At 43.3% G+C, this 13,685-nt stretch overlaps 1 protein-coding gene across 1 annotated transcript; it reads left to right on the top strand.

Moving 5' to 3' along the window:
* Positions 1 to 201: 201 nt before the first annotated feature.
* LOC128458512 (integrin beta-3) lies at positions 202 to 13,250 on the top strand. The gene is made up of 15 exons (XM_053443368.1): positions 202 to 514; positions 1,974 to 2,059; positions 2,397 to 2,601; positions 2,761 to 3,013; positions 3,162 to 3,324; positions 3,431 to 3,592; positions 3,683 to 3,778; positions 3,860 to 3,949; positions 4,041 to 4,175; positions 4,254 to 4,683; positions 9,573 to 9,795; positions 10,439 to 10,539; positions 10,770 to 10,889; positions 11,361 to 11,527; positions 11,730 to 13,250. Exons 1-15 carry the CDS (start codon positions 418 to 420, stop codon positions 11,793 to 11,795), a joined length of 2,394 nt encoding a protein of 797 aa, XP_053299343.1. The 5' UTR covers positions 202 to 417; the 3' UTR covers positions 11,796 to 13,250.
* The last annotated feature ends 435 nt before the right edge of the window (positions 13,251 to 13,685 follow it).

The raw sequence follows: 13,685 nt of genomic DNA, 5'->3' as shown, positions 1-13,685 counted from the left end.
GATGTGATGTAGATAATTACTGTAAATAAAAAAAGTGTATTTAAGTGGTATGATGGACATGAGGGTTATTGCACAGAAGGTTCACATGGTGAATACATATGATGACTAAATACACATTGCACAAGATGCATTATGTGAAATCCTTGAACAGTAGTGATGAGGAAACAGTTTTTAATTTTTTGTGCAACGATGTTTTTTTTTTTTATGTCCTCGTTAGAAATTAGTGAAAGGTCATCATCATACCACAGCGAGGCGAGTCTCAGCATGCTCCTGACTCTGCTCCCCGGCAGACTGACGGCTCGGAGGGGCTGGTGTGTGAGGCAGAGCCGCAGCTATGACCGATGACGAGTTTAGTCAAGTCAAGGAAAGAATGAGGAAAAGCGCAGGACGAGCCCACAGGGAACTCACAGGCAGCTCATGTCGGCTCCGCTCCGTTACTCCTCAGCCATGGGAACTTTGACTCTCCGTCCACTGCTGCTGCTTCTCCTGCTCTCCTCCGCTGCGGAAGTTTTCAGTAAGATGTTTTTGTGTTGGTATCAGGTTTATTCTGAGGAGGATTTTCTCTCCAGAGAAACTTTCACCTGCTCACGCAGACCGAGGGTGTTTTCCTTCCCGACTTGTTGTTGTGTGCTTTCTTTGAAGGAAACAATGTATTAACTGATGATCACGGTTTTTATTATGTTCTCAAACTGAATCAGTCCCTGTTAGTTGAACTGTTTGGTTGTATTTGCCCTTCATGGAGCTTTTGCAACCTTTTCCTTATATGGTCAGGATGTGGAAAAGTCGAGGACGAGTTCCTCCAGGGGGACATCTACATCGTCTCTTCTAACGATCACTTTATAACTCAGAATGCTCACAGGTGTATTCAATGGCCGGTTTCATGTGAATTGTGACTTGTTTTCAATTATGTCAAAACCTAACTGCATAATAATAACAAGGTGATACACCATTCTTTGCAGTTTGTATTATAATATCAGTTATATATCATAAATCATGTATAAAAATGTGAAACAGAAATCATATACACACACTCTGGTGCTGTCAGCTCAGGATTATGGGTCTGTTTACCTCAGGGGCCCTTGAAGGTGTAGCTGAATTGCGCTTACATGATTTCCGGTAGCAATCCAAGTGTTATTATGTTTATTTTAATACATTTATTCTGTCAGATTGCTGTTTTTGCTCCATATTTAATTTAATGTGTGATTTTATCAAAGTAAATTAGCAGTAGTGACTGTGTGTTTCACTATAGTGAGCCACACCCATAGGCCACACAAGATAACACATAGAAAAGGGTTTGGATTAAATGAGTGTGTTGACTTGCATCAAATCAAGATTTTGACGTGTCACTTGTATCCAAAGTGACAGTAGGCTTCAGTGCAGTGGGAGAGTATAAGTGCTGAATCTGTTTTAAAAACACAACCTGTGGCAGATCTGATAAAGCTCTGCAACGCAAAGTCATAAAGGTTTGGGTATTAGGCGTTAGGAGAGAGAGGAGGTGGCATTAGAAGACATGCGACTTCAAAGAACACGGAGACACTACTTAAAGAAATAAATGTAACGATAGGAAAAACAATCTCAAGCAAAATAAAAGAGATCAATGAGAGCAGAGTAAACAAGGATAAATCTGAAGAAAACTAAGATGAACGAGTTAAATAATACAGATAAAATAGATAAAAACGTAAAAAATGATAAACGGAATTAAAATACAATGAATTGGATGACCTTAGATTTTGGAGTTAAAGGCAATATGAATTTAAAAGTTGCAAAATTATATGGGAAACATAAAACGGTTATTTAAGTTTTGGAAAGCATAAGGAGTATTACTGTAAAGAGTGAGCTGCACTGTGACTTCATAAAGCAGTAGATGTGTGAACATGTGTGGTCGCACTGGTGCCAGCGTTGAAGGAAGTTGGGCAGAGTTGCCTCAGCCACAGTTCAAAAAAACAAATGTTGACGGACGTGATCTTCCCCAGGCTCCAGCATCTGCACATCACGAGGAGCCACCACTTGTCAGCAGTGCTTGGCGGTTCACCCCAGCTGTGCCTGGTGCTACCAGGAGGTACGAGCACCACACACACACAAGCACACACAAACAGCATCCAGCAGCTTCTCCCATCCATCCATCCATCCATCATCGCAGCAAGTTGTGACAGAAACAACTTCCTCTCCCAGCAGTTCATGCTGATTCTTCAACATGTTTATACAATACTGCTTCGTAATTTCTCACCATGGGGCCCCTGTACTCAGGAGATACCTAAAGCGGCTGTAGGATAGAAAAACAGTAAACTTAAAAATCTCTTAGCTTTCAATTTTCGTTAATGCAATGGCTCTTCGGTAACTCGTCACTGTCTCGAGTGCTGAATAGATTGGATGTGTTTATTTTTTGTTTTTTGAAGTCGTTTGGAGTGGGAGGATCCAGTGTGTCCCGTTGCGACACTCTGGAGAACCTGGTGGACGGAGGTTGCATGAGATCCCATCTGGAGTTTCCCTCCAGCCAACTTCATATTCAGAAGGATCTCCCGCTCAGCAACAAGGCCTCTGGTACAGCTGATGTTGTCACTCGGATACGGCCGCAGAAACTTCACATTGTACTAAGACCAGGTGCCTTTACACACAATCATCAATAGCAGGAATGTACAATAGAGCCAGGCACTAACAACCGTAGACAACAAGTAACATGCAATGGTGCCATTACTACCACCATCTGCAGTGTTTGATTCTCTGTCACTTATCTCCTGCCCGTGATTTCTTCCCTCTGAGGCGATTCCAAGCGTTTCACAGTGTCAGTGAAACAGGTGGACGATAACCCAGTGGACCTCTACTATCTTATGGATCTTTCGTATTCAATGAAGGATGACTTGGCCCGCCTTGTCAAGCTGGGCGATGAGCTCGCCGAGACCATGGGCAAGACCACAAGCAACCTGCGCATGGGTTTCGGAGCCTTTGTGGACAAACCCATTTCTCCTTACATGTACACTTATCCTCCGGAGGCGGTTAAAAACCCCTGCTATAGGTAGGTGTGGGGGGCGGGGGGGTTCAAGGAGGAAAGGGAACTGAGGTGGAAATTTTCAGATTTTCTGAGAAGACTTGTTCAATAACAACTATTTAAAATGCGTTATTTTTCCTCTCTCTCCCTTGCTTCATCTATTCAATATATGCAGCATTAGTCAAACATGCGAGCCTCAGTTCGGGTTCAAGCATGTGCTGCCACTGACGGAGCAGGTAGCACGCTTCACTGAGGAGGTGGCGAAGCAGCAGGTGTCCAGAAACAGAGATGCTCCAGAGGGTGGATTTGATGCGATCATGCAGGCCGTGGTGTGCAAGGTATGAAAAATGTAAATTGTTCAAGAGATAAGAGAAACAACCACATTCACCATGTTGTGCAGCACTGAGTGTTTACTTTACTCTTGTCTCTGTCCATCGTCATTAGGAGAAAATCGGCTGGCGTCCGGACGCCTCACACCTATTGGTTTTCACCACAGATGCCGTAACCCACATTGCACTGGATGGGCGTATAGCTGGCATAGTCCAGCCCAACGATGGACAGTGTCATCTTGATAATGACAACATTTATAACCAATCAACTGTGCTGGTAAAGGCATCAATTTAAGTTATTTCAGTAATTCACAGAGGTTTTCAATGCCTATTACAGTCATGATTATTTGTGTCCCGGGTCTTGCAGGACTATCCCTCCTTGGCGCTCATGCATGAGAAAATGGCTGAAAACAACATCAATTTAATATTTGCTGTAACCAACCTGGTGCAGCCACTCTACCAGGTGAATAAACGGCTCTTCTTGTGCCACAGCATACGTTTTTTTGTTTATTTAAAAAATGTCAAACTCATGTTGTTGTTACAGGAGTTCAGTAAGCTCATCCCAGGCACAACAGTGGGAATTCTATCCGCCGACTCTGGGAATGTTATTGATCTCATTCGGGAGGCTTATGCGGTAAGGAGAGTGAGGGAATTGAGGTCTGTTAATTCATTTGTATCATACAGCTAACTACATAAAGTGTGATTGATGACTTTATGTCGTGCAGAAAATTCGCTCTAGTGTGCAGCTGGAGCTGGTGGGAGTCCCGGAGGAGTTGCAACTCTCCTTCAATGCCACTTGCCTCAACGGAGAGGTCAACGTCGGACTCAAGTCCTGTACCGGCCTCAACATTGGAGACACGGTACATATTCGCTGAGTAATGTCCCATGTCTTTAATCTGCACAAAGCTATGCACAGAGACATATGTCCTCCTCTTCAGGTGTCATTCAGCGTGGAGGCTAAGGTGCAGGGCTGCCCTAAGGAGAAGAGCAGCACTTTTACCATCAAGCCCCTCGGCTTCAAGGATGCCCTGGAGGTCACGGTGGATATCGCTTGCGGTTGCGAATGTGAGGCGGATGCAGAAGCCAACAGCCCACTCTGCAGCAACGGTAACGGCACCTACGAGTGCGGCGTGTGCCAGTGTCACCCGGGTCGCCTGGGCCCTTTCTGTGAGTGCTCGTTGGATGAAAACAGACCTACAGACGATGCCGACTGCATCCAAAAGCCGGGCGGCCCAATCTGCAATGGGAGAGGTGACTGCTTGTGCGGACAGTGCTCCTGCCACGCAAATGAGTTTGGCCAGGTGTGGGGGAAGCACTGCGACTGTGACGACTTCAACTGCTTGCGCTTCAAAGGGGCGCTTTGCTCCGGTGAGTAGATGCACTTCTTTCTGTCAAGATCACTGGAGGTTTTCTCTGCAGTTTTGCACCACGTGAATTCTAAATAGGGAGGTTGTCTCGTGGATCTGAATGTAGCGGTTGTGTACTCTCTCGTTGCGTTGTGTGATTGAGACCACGATGGAACCATTGGCAGCCAGCCGTTTATTCTGGTGGAATATTTAACATGGGAAATGCTCTTTGAGAACCCTCACAATGGCAGCCTCTCCCAGCCGGGATATACACAGAATGAGCATTTACATGAAAATAAATATCACATTAAACAAATGACTCACAAAATATTTGAATGGGCGCTTGGTGACATACCTGGTGGAATATTTAACATGGGAAATGCTCTTTGAGAACCCTCACAATGGCAGCCTAACATGGGAGAAAGACAAGCTGAAGTACACTTTCATGCCGAAGTCGACGCTAGCTAAGTAGCTACGACCAAAGCTAATGGTAGCCAAGCTAGCGATCCTAAGACTAAAGTCCATTTAAAAGTAATTACAGATTCCAAGCAACACAATATATATGTACAAGCAACCAAGTATTAATACAGTATTATGTACATTTAGACTCCCGTAATACATCGCCAAAGTGTGGATTCATGTTTAACTGCTCTGACTACCTACCTCTCCCAGCCGGGATATACACAGACTGAGGAGAGGAGGCAGCAATGTAAAATACAACCCCCGCATTCCGCTAGAGGGAGCTCTAGAACTCCAACCAAGGCTCCCACTACCACAGCCAGCGCAAGGATCTCGCTGGCAATGGCAAGTGGGAAGCATTAACCCTGCTACATGAACATAAAACATGTTGCAATGGTTGGCAATCAATGTCTACCCCAGTAGAATTCTGCTTCATCAGGCTTTATTATAGTCAGGGCCGGCCCTCTGCATCAGGGGACCCTAAAGCAGGATAAGTTTGGGTGACCTGCATTGCATTGGATAGACCAGCTTTTGTCTACACTTATAACTTATTCACTTGAGGTCTTTTAGTTTAAATCATTGTCTTCTTCATCATACATCAGGTCAATTAGTTTTAAACGATAGATTATTTCCACTGAAAAATGGCCTGACTGACAGCCGGGACCCACAACTTTTAACAAACAAAAGTGCTGTATGTTAAAAAACTAAGAATTTGTCGCTAGATATTCTTCCTCATTGTAAATAGGTTTTTAATTAACATTATTGTTTCCAGTGTCCAACCCACAGATTGGCCTGGGGGGCCCTGAGTTACATAGTTTCATAGATGCTAGCTCTTTGCTCCTCGGACACGTCATCCAGTCTTAGTGAAACCCACTGAGGCTGTTTTCCATCCCTCTCAGGCTGTAAACACATCTTTGCCAGTTTACATAGTTTCCTGTTACTCAGCTTGACGAATCAAAAGTCAACATAATTATTAAGGCCCTCTTTGCTTGCTTGTAAAAGACGTGTAAACAATTGCACAATTCAACTGCAGAGCATAAACAGTGAAGCTTGTAAATGACCTGTTCTCTGTCAGGCCCTGTAAACTTGTAGCGTGTCCTCCATTAAAGGACAGTCGGAGAGGAACACACCCAGTCCCTGCTGCCTGAGTTTGAGGGATGGGCTCTTACCCCTCACAGGAGCACGGTGCTCTATCTCTCTCCGTTACAAGTCTGTACAGCTCAGTGCAGAGTTACTCAATCACAGCAATAAAACTTTAAACTGCTGCGCCACTGGTTAATTTAACACAAGAGCAGTTTGGGCCTGTGATTGCAAGGAGGGCGGGGTAGGAATATCAAACTAGGAAAACTGTCAAACTATTAAAATACAGATAAAAGTGATGAATAATGAGTGATGTCACCAGCATTATCTCATTTTGGACTCTAAAATGTGGGGTGCTTCAAGTTTGAAAGATGTGGGTGATTACTAGAGGGTCTGAAAGATGCCACCAAGTTGAATCATGGGAAGAGGACCTGCACTTGTTTTGAACTCTATGACAGCATAATAGTAAATAGAGAGTGACAGTGACAGTACAGTGCTTCCTTTAATTTTTTTCTCCATTGACGTTTAAGAAAATCTACGAAATGTTGATACCTTAATTTCCACGAGATAATCTAAAAATAAAAGTTTAATTCTGTTCCACAGCGATTCCCATTAATAATTCTTTAATTTGACAAGGCAGACCAAAGCAGTGCATAGTATTGAATCATCGCAGCCTCACAGAGCTCTCCCTGTGGGTGCACCATGACCTTACAGAGAAGTTGGACGATAACATTTGACATGGAAAGCTAAAGTTCTTCAACGAGGAGGAGTTTGGAGGTTGTTTTTTCTGAGAGACAGGTACTGAGTCAGGCAGCGGTGAAACCCAGGGCTTGGGTGCCGACCTGATCACCCACACAACAACACACATCGTAACCGTCGGATGACAGTCCACAGAGCTCAATTAGCGACCGCTAAGTCACTGTGTCTTGGTTCAGTCATGCCGTTGTTCGGCTGGAGCAACAAAAAGGTCCAGGTCTGGGATACTCCCTGTGGCTGTGTATTTCTTCTTCTGCCGAGGGGCCCTGGGACTGGTGCGGGTCCAGGGAGCAGCAGTCTGCCGAGCGCAGCCCCAGGGCCCGTAAATATGAGGACACGGAGAGAACAGGAAAGTTTGCATTCCTGTGCTGGCAACTTGCCCAAACTCTTCCCTCTTCAGTACTTCTCTATCTCCACCATTTCCCGACTCTCAATCCAGCTGTGTAATGTTTAACTTTTCTGTCTCCCTCCCCGTTTCTCCTCGTTTATCATGGCCCCCCGACGTCTGCCCTCTCTAAAAACCAAGGCATGTGACTAATGGGCAGGATTACTGTACAGTCTCACAGAGCAGGGCGATGTGAACCTAAGATAAAAACTCTCTTTTAAGTGTACGAATCAACTTTTTAAATTACGACAACAAAGATAGAAACATACTCTCATTAATTAACATTATAAATAAATATCCATTGTTACAATGACAAGGTCTTGTAAGGTTTGTCAACACATCTCAGCTGCAATCTTTAAGACTGAGTAAGAGAGATTACTCAACGCTATGAAAAGCATTACACGTAAGCGTCCTAATCATTAACCAGTGACAGCACCACCAGTAAACAGTCTGATCCTGTCCCCGCTCTTAACGCAGTTCAAACAAGAAGCTGTCCCGTGTTGACTCAGGGGAATTGTTTCTTTGAGGTTACAACAATGGACGATTTGTTTAGAGCCCTGGAATTAGGGACCATATAGGACCCTCTGCGATATTTCACGACCAGTCACTCCCCCAGTCTGATCCAGCAGCTTGGATGTGACTCATCGCCTGGCTCTTAATCATCCAGTGCCAAATCCTGTTTGGTTTCTCGCTAAGAACACTGTAGTCTCCGGGGACCTGCCTTTGTTTCTAATGTGCTGATGTGGCGCGGCTCTCTGTAACCCAGGGGAGAGAAGCGTGCCTCCAGATTCTGTCAACAAATGGCTCCACTGCTGTAAAACTCTTCCTACACTGACAGACCTGGCTTCTGTGCTTTCTACACCTACCTCAGGATGTGTATGTGTGTGTGTGTGTGTGTGGGTCCAGGTACTTATCGTGTTGTGGGGACCTTAATCTGTTCACACAGTCACATCATTTCTTACTTCTCTACCTAATGGGAACAAAAATAAAATTCTTATAAAGAGAATCATGAGAATTTAAGAATTTACCTTAACCTTTAGGACTAGGTTAAGGTAAGGCTAATAGTAAGGGTTAGGGTTAGGAAAGTGGTAACTATTGTGAAAGCAGGAAATAATTATAAGTCAGGAAATGCCCTCTGAAGTCATGGAGAAATGCCTGTGTGTGTGTGTGTGTGTGTGTGTGTGTGTGGGTGTGTGTGTGTGGGTGGGTGTGTGCGTGTGCGTGCGTGAGGGTGTGAGTGGGTGTGTGGGTTTATGTGTGTGTGGGAATGCATCTGTCATGAGAAGGGTGGAAATAATAGAGTGTAGGACAATAGGGAGGATTGAGAGATATTTCCCTCTAATGTTCCTGTCTGAGATTAGACTTCACTTAAACAACAGACTGTCACAAAGTAATTTAGTACATTTGATTGTTTTTAAGAGAATATGTTCTGTAAAAAAAAAAGCTGCCCACAATGCTTAGGTAATTACAGCTATTAAAAGTACTTCTTCATTACCCAATTGAAGCAGCATAAATTTAGGGCCACTGTCGTCTGATGTTGATCATTGTTATTTAAAATCCAGGCGGGTGCTTAGTTGTTTTGTTTTATTTAATGAACCAGAACCGAGTCCATTAAGTTATATCGCTAACCTCAAAGGTCCTCATTTGTAAACAAAACAAATAAAAGATAAGTTCATAAACATTGAGTCACACCTATTTAGCAATTAAATGTTGCTTAATGAACAAATGCGGCAACAGGTAGGCTTTCCTAAGACACACAGCTCAGACACAGTTTACACCCAAAACAATAATTCCCACACACGCTGATTCATTTTCAGATTGAGTAATTTGTAGTTAATAGCTTTGTTTGCGTTGCCCCACCTGTGTGATTATCAGTCATTCATTATCTAAATCGCTTATCCTTTGAGGGTTGCATGGGGGCAGGAGCCAATCCCAGCAGACACTGGGCGAGAGGCGTGCTACACCCTTTACAGATTGCCAGTCTTACGCAAGGCCGACAAAACAATGGGTCACTCTGACATTCACATCAGCAGTCCATTTAGAGTCTTCAGTTAAATCTGCATGGGTCTGAGTAACCGGGGGGGAAACCCACAAATACAGGGGGACAACACACAAACACAGAGAAACACACAGGGAGACCAAAGCAAGAACCATATTGCTGAAGATAAAAATGTCATGTTTAAATCTTGTGACGATTATCAACATCCTCATCCCCTTCTTAATCCTTTCAGATCATGGGAAGTGCAGCTGTGGCTACTGCCAGTGTGACGCCGGCTGGACAGGAGAAAACTGTAACTGCAGCACAATCATAGACACCTGCATGTCAAGCATTGGTCTGCTGTGCACCGGCCGGGGGAACTGTGAGTGTGGGGTCTGTCAGTGCACCCAGCCCGGGGCCTACGGAGCAACCTGTGAGAAGTGCCCCACCTGTCCGGATTCCTGCACCATAAAGAAGTGAGTTCTCCATCACAAAGAGTCCCTTTGTTCTAGAATCTATGATATGGAGAGAATAAACATGAGGTTGGCACTCGACTAGAGGAAATGCCAAAGGGTTTATTTCCCTGGGAGCGTGAGTGTGCTTGAGAAATTTCATTCAGTCTACCATGGAATTAGTTTATGAGATCCAAAGTTGACATTTTGAACCGAGGCCAGTTCAAAAGGAGAGCTCAAAAGGGAAAGGGTTGGTCCTTTGGAGACCATGAATATTTAAACTCATTAGATTCAAAAAACACATGACATATGAATATCCAGAGAAAGAAATATAGTGTAAAACTCATCCTCTAGTTTTCAATAACCTGTAACATGATATGCAGTGAAATGTGGGGGATTATCTTGACCTGATGGTGACATCAGATAAGATTTAGTTATTATCCCGTTCCTAAACAACTGACTATGCCGTCTTCAGGCCGTGCCAAAATAATTTATTATTTTATCATGATGTCCTGACAGTCCAGGATGATAACCAACTACTCCCTCACACGTACGCAACAGATTCAGTTGTAGGTTCACGTACAGCTGGAGAACATCAACCTTTCTATTAACAAGGGCTCATGTGATATAGGCAACGTCTTAAGTGTTTCTGTTCTTTCGCCCACAGAGAGTGTGTTGAGTGTCAGCACTTCAAGAGAGGACAGTACACCAAAGACAACAGCTGCAGCAGGATCTGCAAAGATGAAATCAAAGTGGTGGATAAACTGGGTGAGAAATCTACAATCTCTAATTTCTTTAATTTCACTGTGTAACTCTGAGCTGTTGTAGAAATGATTCTGTTTTTCTGATCATATTTGCAGAAGTTTGAAAGCGGCTGGAGCCTTTCTATGCGCATAGGGGCAACAGACTAGAATGGACTAATAAATATTGACGATAATTCACCGTACCTTGAAATCCTTTTCATTACCCTGTTTCTTCTTCTCATCTTTATCCCGCAGTTCTCCAAAACACAAATGCAGTGAATTGCTCATACAAAGACGAAAATGACTGCTTGGAGCACTTCCAGTATTACGAAGATGAAAGTGGCAAATCCATTCTGTTTGTGGTGAAAGAGCCAGGTACTGTGAGAGTTTCTGTGCACACACTTAATGGCTACATTATTAGGACAGAATGGTGTGTTCTTCAATGTGTTTTCAGTCTGTATCTGGCACGCCTCGGCTTCAGGGGGAACAGTGTGTGCATCTAAAAACATTCTCCTCTGTAAAGAGCACATCATCTGCCAGATAACTACAGCTACGCTCTGCCACACCACAGAAACCCAAACACATCAGTGTAGTGACTTGTTGTAAATGGTCTGTATTTATATAGCGCTTTTCTTGTCTTGATGGCCACTCGAAGAGCTTTACAGTACAGTTTATTGCCTTTCACCCATTTCCATTCATACCATTCATCTATGGTGCATCGGTTGTGCAGCCATGTGTCTGACACTGGAGTACTGCAGTGTTTGCTTAACTTAAAGTGTCCTTAAAAGAAAATATCATGGAAACCAGCTTTAGATATTAACTATCTTTTCGGTTCTGTTCTGTCAGAGTGCCCCGAGGGCCCGAACCTCCTGTTTGTGCTCATGGGGGTGGTCGGAGCCATTCTGCTACTGGGCCTGGTTGGCCTCCTCATCTGGAAGCTGCTGGTCACCATCCACGATCGCAAAGAGTTTGGCAGGTTTGAGGAGGAGAGAGCCAAAGCCAAATGGGATACGGTGAGAAATATTCCTAATTGGGACATAATGATAACATACAGTAACTGCTCCTGCTTTAAGGATGAATGGAGTACTGTAACAGAATGTTACATTGTTAACAGAATGTTACAGTACTGATGGGCGTTGACGTAACCCTTCAAAAAGTCGGGACTTCAGTGTGAGATTGAATTAAGCCAGTCTCACTTCTGTTTTAATTTCCCAGGGTAACAATCCTCTGTATAAGGGAGCCACCTCCACCTTCACCAATGTAGCGTACCGAGGCACCTGAGGGCGAAGTGGAAGGAGAAACACTCAGGGGTCAGTGACAAAGATGGAATGTAGCAGAACAGAAATGGACGGGAAGAAGCTTACACTGTCATGTGACCAGCTACTGTAAATGAAAAGGGAGTACTGCTGTCAACAGCCTGATGAAATTTATAAAAAATAACGAGAATTGTTAATATGAGTCACACGAAGGGGTTGCATGCTCCTCAGTTTTGGTTTCACACTGTCATGTCTCCAGTGAGCTGCTTCTGTCCGGGTCCTCCCACACTCCAAACACATGCACATTGGATCTAGGTTAATTGGATGCTCTAAATTGCCCATAGGTGTGAACGTGAGCTTGAATGGTTGTTTGTCTGTATGTGTATGTTTGTTTGTTGGCTCTGTGATACGCTGGCGACCTGTCCAGGATGTACCCCGCCCCCCCGCCTCCCGTCCAAAGTCAGCAGGGATTGGCTCAGGCCTCCAGCGACCCTCACAGGATAAGCATTATACCTAATTGTACAGATCGGGTTGATGTCGGCAGCCTTCTCTCAGCACTCAAAGTTCTAACAACTACAGTTCAGATTTCAGAAGTGCTGCCACTGCTGTGACTTGTCTTTTTGGGAAGCCCTCTACCACTGCATTATTTGTGATCTGCAATATATTTTTAGATTTACTTAATGTTACTCTTATTGCTATATTTTCAGACAGAAATGGGAATCACCGATACATAATAGTAATACGTTGTCATAGAAAATACATTCTGAGGGGATTTTTCAGTTTCATCAACCAAGTTTGATGTATTGATGACTTCTAAGCCTTGTTTGTCTTCCATTTTTTAAATGTGGTTATTTTCTGTGTCAGAGTGCAGCTGCAGCCTATTTTAAACTTTTTTTTCCACAAAATTAAAAAAGGCAGTTTCACACCATTCAGATCAAAGTTTATTAGAATAAGTCAAATGTGCACTATAGAATCTCCAATGCCTTTCATATACATTACCAACTCTTTTTTATAATACATAATAGTTTATAGTAATGGTTGAACCTAACGTGTATTTAGAATGACTTGCATTACAATGCCTGTGGTCTATATTGTTTTGGAAATGCACACTAGCAATGGTAACTTAATTGGTACATGACATGTTTCTTTATCACTGCGTCGCCACCTCTTGTTGTGCTTGTTGGGCTGTTTTTCTATTTGTTGTATTTGTACAGAGGGATTTGTCCTGCCATTGCTGAACTGTAAATTGTTTTATTGTGTTGGAATTGTGAATGGCAAACTTGCGCTTGCTCCTTAAGCCCTTTATGTTTACGGGAGGTGATAATATTACAGTGTGAGGTGTATTTTGGTTAAACAGCTCTGATCCTCTCAGGACATGGTACAAAAAATACACTGTCTGTTTTGTGTGTTTGTTTGTTTTTACACTGGTTTATCTCTTGTTCCTTAAACTGTGGGAAACATAAAGATGTACAAAACACGACTTCCTCAGTTTGGTTATTTCAACAAAGGTCAAACCTGTTTTTATTCTTTATAAAGATCGGAAGTACAGAAGTGTGAAAGACTTAAATGTTTCAGATCCAATCGGTTTAGACATCTGAACAGAGATTGTATCTCCTATATTTACTCTGTGAGAAGATCACTTTCAACGTGTTAAATTCAAACAAGTTCAAGATGATGTGACTGTTGGAAAACTACTAAAATGAACATCAGTGTGTAGAGTCCAGAATGTCTGTCTGATAACACTTTTATCACGGCATAGAATATTTCCTGTGGCAACACTCATCAAAATATTAAGCATTATCATCCTCTTGCAGTTGGTTCACTTCCCTGTTCTTCCGAATGGTTACAACTGAAGTCACATAACTCTGTACATTGCCCAACAACCACATCCTGCTCACACCAGTCTGATCTATAA

Source organism: Pleuronectes platessa, chromosome 16 (assembly GCF_947347685.1).
Source record: "Pleuronectes platessa chromosome 16, fPlePla1.1, whole genome shotgun sequence".
NCBI lineage: Eukaryota > Metazoa > Chordata > Actinopteri > Pleuronectiformes > Pleuronectidae > Pleuronectes > Pleuronectes platessa.
The sequence above is the reverse complement of the archived record's forward strand: the minus strand, read 5'-3'. Positions and strand labels throughout refer to the sequence as shown.

Excerpts from the sequence above, each read along its gene's own strand:
- LOC128458512 (XM_053443368.1), top strand. The coding sequence starts at position 418 with ATGTCGGCTCCGCTCCGTTACTCCTCAGCCATGGGAACTTTGACTCTC. Across the intron at positions 2,060-2,396 it reads GTGCCTGGTGCTACCAGGAG|TCGTTTGGAGTGGGAGGATC; the intron begins GTACGAGCACCA and ends TGTTTTTTGAAG. Across the intron at positions 3,014-3,161 it reads GTTAAAAACCCCTGCTATAG|CATTAGTCAAACATGCGAGC; the intron begins GTAGGTGTGGGG and ends CAATATATGCAG.